Source organism: Anneissia japonica, unplaced genomic scaffold (assembly GCF_011630105.1).
Source record: "Anneissia japonica isolate Jap-2015-1 unplaced genomic scaffold, ASM1163010v1 scaffold287680_len86471_cov109, whole genome shotgun sequence".
NCBI lineage: Eukaryota > Metazoa > Echinodermata > Crinoidea > Comatulida > Comatulidae > Anneissia > Anneissia japonica.
The window spans coordinates 37228-44703 of NW_022714724.1; the positions used below are offsets into that span (position 1 = coordinate 37228).

The following is a 7476-nucleotide window of genomic DNA, read 5'->3' on the forward strand; positions in this document are numbered from 1 at the left end:
TAGATGAACCATCCAACTATTTGTCATGATATATGTTGATATGTTCGATCATTAAATAACCTTCCACTGTATTGCCAACAAGTTGTCTACATTGTATTATTTTCAGAACACTATACCTAGATTCATCGTAACTGGGGTAACATTCCATTAAATTCGAAACTTTTCTTGGAGGAAAATATTAATATGTTTGATATTTTATGAGAGATAAATGTATAAGCTTCAAAATAGAAAAGATTGCGCAGCCATAGTGATTGACAGTATGTAGTGCGCATTGAGAAAATAAGGTGCTCTCTATTTCGTCATGTTCAATATTTTGGTCAACTATGCCTGCTGAAAATTTGATGGCGGGGAACACATGGGACTTCAAAGGCATCGCGCAAACTTTCTTTATCTTTTTATGATCTTGGTTCATTTGCATAGCGCTGCGTGCGCGTGGCTTTGCCGAGTGATCTCCTTCTCAATAATACCTCCATGGTAGTACAGTGCTTTTATCTCCATGATGTGAACACAAAATAGAAAACTGCAAATGCTTAAAACTAAACACGCCTTGTTTTAAATGCTGAGACACACGTTAAATATATATTTAATTTTAATAAACTTTATCTTATAAGGCATGTAATCAAAATATTGAATCAGGGTTTGTGTCAGTTCAGTTTATATATTTGATAAATTCTAAGGTTTTCTAACTTAAATTCTAATTAAAATTATGTTATGCAGAGATACACGAGGAAATTCGTCCTGAACTATGTGCGTATTTGGTATTGATGCGACCAATAACGTCCTCAATATGAATGAATATGAATGCCGTCATTTCCCTAATTCAAAAGTCCAAAATTAATTTTTATGTAATAATATATGCAATTCAATAAACTTAAAATACACTTATGTAAGCAAAATATTGAATCAAGGTTCGTGTCAGTTTAATGTCTTATTTGATCAATTATGGTTTGTCGTAAGATACATTCTAACTAGAATTATGTTAGACAGAGAAATACATGAGGAAATTCGTCCTGAACAATGTGCGTATCTGGTATTGATACACCAATAACGTCCTTTAATTCGTGTAAGTAAAGTGCCGTCATTTACAAATTCAGAAGTCCAACAAGCAACAAAACTTGATTTTTATGCAAGAATATATTGTTTTCAATAAACTTAAAATAGCCTTGTAAACAATGTATTATATCAGTGTTCGTGTTAGTTCATAATGGCTTGTCAAGTTAAATTCCAAATAGAATTATGTTAGGCAGAGGTACACAAGGAAATTCGTCTTGAAATACGTGCGTATCATATTGATGCAACCGATAACGTCCTATCGTGTAAGCTGAATTTACAAATTCAAAAGTCCCAAAAAACATGTATTGTTTTTTGCAAGAATATATTTAATTAAATAAACCTAAAATTGACTTGTAATCAAAGTAATGAATTAACCTTTGCTTAACAATGGGCTTAGAGCTTCAAAAGAGCTTTCTTTGTTTTTGTAGGTATCTTTGATCATTAGAGTAAGAATGCTTTGATCTTTTGTTTAAATCACTGCTATGTCACCTACTAGAGGTAATGTTTTGATTGGCTAAACACTTTTGGTACTAGTGCATATAAGCTTGCTAATATGGATAATTTTTCATTCCTGATGATGACATAATTAATGTCGAAATATTGAATCCCAACACGATGGCGTGTATTTCAATACTTGGAGTATGTATTATACTTTCTTATCTGTGTTAGTGTGTTATTTGGATTTTGTCTATAGTTTTAACTAGAATTCTGTATTTGGATATTAGGCAGAGAAACAAGAGGAATTTCGTCCTGAACTATGTGCGTATCTGGTATTGATAACGACCAATAACGTCCTCGTGTAAATGACATGATTATTATTTCCATGTCGTTATTTGGGAAATTCAAAAGTCCAATACAGAACTTCATAAATTTCCAGACAAATTTGAATTTTTTTTCTCGACTGTGGGAGGGGCTAGGATTCCCTGACTAGCCCCTAGGGGGGATGAAACCCTGAGAGGCGGTTCTACTGCTGACACAAACCTAAACTTAAAGTTTATTACAGTATTCAAAAAAGTCTATGTAAATTCTTAATTTCTACCACATTCATAATATTCATGTCTCAGAAATTTCTGTGCGTCGCCTGGACCCCTTAAAGATGTTCGGGTGTGGACTTATTGTCTGGGGGCTTGGACCCCTCATCAGGAAATTCCTGGTGCCGCCCCTGTTGGATCACAAACTTCTAAGAGTTCCTTGTCACTATGGTTCAATACTTCAGTACGTGTTACATGTTTCCATAAGGAAAATATTTGTTTATTATTCTGAACAAAATTTTAAAGCAAGGTTCAAAACAAACAAAAAACTGAAACTATACTCACTTTCAACAATTATTGTGACTGTATCAGATTCTGGTGAAGGTGGATCATCAATAAGACTAACAAAACATTCATAGGTGCCATGATCATCTTGCATCGTGTCATCAATAACCAGAGTGAGTTTAGAGTCATCTCCTTCAAGACTAAATCTTTTGTTATAAGGCGGTTGCACAGAACCAGGGGTCCTCTGATACTCCACTATTGTCACAGATGAACCGTTCACAACCTTTAGCCATGTAATAAATGGATCTCTAGTGCTTGCAATACTATTTTTTTGAATGGTACAATCTAATCGTGTTTCTTGACCTTCAACAACTTTTCCATCAACAGATACAGTGACAATTACAGAAGAACATAAACTGAAAACACTAAAAATAAAAATGTTAATGTAGTACAGACAACTTTGTTGCCTTTTGCAATAATAATAAATAGCTGATCCTGTCTTTTGTCATATCAAGTCAACATTATTCACAAATGAAGAACAATTGCATTCTGGGCCAACATACATGAGAAGTTATCTGCGCTCAAAATAGCCACTTTGTTTAATGACGCAATTTGTTTGTGATTTTCAATGTCACCCTGTGTCCATATGAGCGAGTGTATACATCTTTTATTAAAGATCTATTATCGATGAGTAGTTGTCTCTAGCCACAAGCAAGCACAGGCTGATGAAATGAATTAAAAAATGGAATGGCATCCATTAATCAATGGTCAAATGCTAATAAACTACCTTTAAATCCATCTAAATGTGCAGTGATGCATGTGACAAGATGTATAAAGCATTTAGATTATTGGGACTACTCTATTGAGTCAGAAGTTATACCTAAAGTTGATGAATTTAAATTTCTTGGTGTTTATGTAAATAGTAGACTAACATGTCATGCTCAAATTAATTATATATGTTGTAAAGCAAGCAAACGTCTTGGTTTCATTACCAGGTGTAGCAGGAATATGTCCTGGGTAGCTATGCTAAACTTATACAAAGCTCTGGTATTACCAGTTGTCACCTATTGTTGTTCTATGTGGGCACCGGCTGAAAAATCCCATATAAATAGAATTGAAAGCATACAGAGAAAGGCAACAAGAATTATAATGTTTAGGAAAGAAAATTCATGGGAGACATCTTATTGCTATAGGTTGAAAACTCTTAACATTCTGAGTATTGATGATTTATTTAAGCTACATAAACTTGCATTAGGATTTAAGGTTTTGAATGGTTTTTGTCCTCCTACATTTAATGAATATATCAAAATTAGTGAAAGATGTGAGGGCAGACTTTTACATTGGAAAGTGAAAAGCAATACATTTTTAAATTCTGTTTTTGTATCTTTCCCTAGGTTATGGGAACAAGTACCACCTGTAATTCAAAATTCTTCATCAATCTCATCTTTTAAATCTGCTCTAATTAAGTACTATATTTCATTATATTAGTTGTACTTTATTGTATTTTGTTTGTAATTTTTTGTTTAGTGCTTTTATATTTTTGTTTTTGTATAATTACAAAACTTGATTGGTGTTCAGTTCATTTTTGTATAAGGTGGAGTGAGTGCAGTATCTGTTTGGGCTTGTACCTATTCTCACTCCGGGCTTAAATTGTACTTGATGATTGCCAAATAAATATTATTATTCAAAGCCGGGACCAGCCCTAAAAAAGTGAAAAAAGCCTATGTTTTCCATTAACGGTTCGTCATGTGGACAGTTAAAATCTTTTCTTAAATTTACACCAGTTAATCAGATATATTAGATCTACTTATACCACAAATTTCAACTTTAGTACTCAGCTCCTTCATGGTTAGATACTATGTTGAAAACTACACATATTTTAACAGGGGCGGATCCAGAGATGTCCAAAAGGGGGGGCCGAACCAAAAGGGGGGGCCGAAAGGGGGGGGGGGCCGAAATTTGGGCCGATCGAGACAACAATGCCCTAGGGGGTCCGCGAAATTTTTGTGTTCTAGACGCCCGAAAATAACATTTGAGGCGTTGTGGGCTATCATTTTTTTCTTTTTCCTCCTTTTTTTCTTTTTTTCACCTCCCAAAAGGGGGGCCGGGGCCGGGCCGGCCCCCCCCCTAAATCCGCCCCTGTTTAATGTAATCCGAAATAACAAAAGTTTTTAAGAGTTGGGTCATTCCATGCCATGGGATCATAGATTAAAAAAATTTTTTATACTGACAGTTATTCATGTGAATTGAAAAACCTGAAACTTTTAGACTCCAATTCCTGTTTGTTTTCCTGTAGCGGCAGTTTGATGTAAAAGGGGATGTGGCACAAAATAGTGCACCGTGAAACTAACTTTGATTTTCGTATGCTAATATCTTCAGAAGTACAACAAAAATTATCAATATCACTTTTCAGACAATTTAAAGCATGTATCAGGTCATTTCTCAGCATTCCAAAACTTTAAACAATGTACGTGCCATACAATCATTTCCACGCGCACAGCCCGTACTGATCCCAGAATTTACGTTTTGTTACATATTTTAAGTTCCTGACACTGTATTCATATCAGGAGTCTTTTTGTGTCATTACCATGCTCATGGGCATCAAGAAGTGCATGTGCGCATGCGTAAATCTTTTAAATGGTCAAAATTACTCTTTTTTTTTTTTTTAAACTAATTAAAGCATATTTTAGCATATAAAACTTTTCAATTAGAACCGCGCATGCTTTTTGAGGGTCAAAGTACGGCGGATCACATAACTCGTCCTCAGTGACGAATTCACTAGTTTATTTTGGAAATAAAAAAATCATGCAAATACAATGCACAGCATTGCAAGAATTTCTTTTTCAAATACCATACCAAAAACAACCCCACTACTGGTGGAATGTAGAAAGGTGGTCAAATAAATACCGTGCCCGGGCGCTTAAAATATTTTTTGTACTTTTAGAGGGCGCTTATTTAAACGGATAAATATCCTCATTTAACAGGGAATGTGATTCCACTCTACACCTGAAATCATGCCAATTCCACAGTCCCAGGATTGATTGGATTATTGAGGGGGCGTTTATTCAAATTAGACGGGGGCGCTTATTCAAACAGGGCGCTTAAGGAAATATTTACGTTAGGAGGCTGCTTATTCGAGAGGGGCGCTTATTCAAATGGGGCGCTTATTCGCGCGAGTACGGTATGGCTACTGAATGTTGTAACATTGTCTAACCATCAAAATCAAGTTCTCTTGAAAATCTTAACCTAAGGAAGACGCAGATTCAGAAATGTCTACCTTATTCCAAAGGTTTCATGGAAACAAACAATAAATACCTGATCGTAAGCGTAGCTGTAATAAAAAGCATTGACATCTTGTGGGCATACCTGCAAAATAGAAGTTGAAAATAGAAATTCGGCAAATAAAATAGCTTAAAAGTATTGTTTCGTAATAAAATAAACAATACCAAAATATTACATTTGGTTTATTTTATTTCTTGTCATGAAAAACTATATTGAACAAAAACATATACCTATTTAATATATTATTGCAATTGCAAGTGTACCATACCAGTGTTCTCCCCAGGATGAGGGTCAAGCATCATTGTACGCTCCCCCCCCCCACTCACTCTTCTTCAAACTAGGATACATGGACAGCAATGTTTATTTTGAATTATTTTAATGACGATATTTCAAAGCATCACGGAAGACGCATCAAGCGTCATGGCCAGCTTGGGAGCATCACAGTGCACCGTGACGAAGTCCCAAGGTACCGCGACGCTTCAAGGGCCTGGGGAGAACACTGCATACCATATATACTCGTCTTAAGACAAGGCTTGAGATAGCAAATTAAGATAAAAAAACTGGGGGTTGTCATACGAGCGGCATACAAATTATATATATATATGTTAGTATGAATTATTGCAATTTTAAATATGGGGAAATAAGATATTGATAACCATTTAAAAACTCATAAAATTCAGTCCATCATGTATGTAAAATTCGGAAGAGCCCAGAATTGCTCTCCTCAGAACTGCTCTCCTCGCAAAAAAATCGCAAATTGCTCTTCTTGTGTATTCCAGGAGCAGGGGTCCCCAAGTTGAACTCCATTCGCAGGAGATTTTGTCAGGAACCTTTGACTGATTGCAATTACAAAGCGCGTCACGTTGCAGCCAATACGCAACTACTCATAATATCAAATACTTGATATTCAATGATCAAAGAAACAGTTAAATTGCTAGCTCTTGCTATCATTTTTATTTACACAATGTAAATTAATACTAGGAAATTACAAAAATTCTAGAATCTACTACTCTGTACAGTAGGCCTTGTAGAATGCGAAACAACTTCAAATTAAAAATTAATACCAATGGAATCAGCATTAAGATGTTATGTAAATTTAATCGTTCAAACGTAGAAAGGATGATAAAGGAAACGGTGAAAAATGGTATAACAGTAGTACAGTAGTAACGGGACGATGACGAGACGTCAATCGAATACGAGAAGAACAACGTCAACGAGTATGAGTATGTGATTCACTGAAACGTGAAATAACCATAAAATACAAATAGCATAAAGCAATACAATAATGTTAAATGAAAGTATTTTAGCTTTAAATTAATAATACATTCATCCTTGACAATCTTATCTCTTGAAATTAAAGTTTGCCTATAATTTATTATAACAATAATATGCTTTATACGTCCATGGAAACATGCGTGCGTACACACGCGGCTGCCGAGACAACCCGCCGAAGAAGAAGACGTTAGCATACGCCTACACATTCAAACAGGTTGAAATGCCATTTATCGATTTAATCATCAATTAAAACTAACAGTATTTCAATACTTAAAAGATTAACATATAAAATGATCGAGATAGCTCAATCTACATCTATCAGAGTATTCTTACAACTAAACATTATTACTTTAAACTCTGGTTAAATAATGATTTATCATAAAACTAATCATCGAATCACAAACAATCAATGTCAATCATAAAGATCTATACAAAAAGATAGCGTAAAATACGTTCGCTTGCCTAGGTTTATTTAACATTCAATTTATGCATTCTTAACTTAGTTTTAATCAATATACAGCGTGAATCAACTCACCAAAGTTTTGTAGACATTTCAATTAAAGATTTCGCAACTCTACAGATTCTAGATGGCAAGGCAGGCTAAATTAAG

The 7476-nt window shown here is 34.7% G+C and overlaps 1 protein-coding gene across 2 annotated transcripts in view; it reads right to left on the reverse strand.

Moving 5' to 3' along the window:
* Positions 1–7476, reverse strand: part of LOC117109092 (cell surface A33 antigen-like) — a 50731-nt gene that overhangs the window by 20412 nt on the left and 22843 nt on the right. For both annotated transcript variants that reach the window (XM_033251332.1, XM_033251333.1), the window contains exons 2-3: positions 5625–5675; positions 2370–2734 (exon numbers count right to left, since the gene is read on the reverse strand). In XM_033251332.1, coding sequence (XP_033107223.1) covers positions 2370–2734; positions 5625–5675 — 416 coding nt within the window. The remainder of the gene's footprint in view (positions 1–2369; positions 2735–5624; positions 5676–7476) is intronic.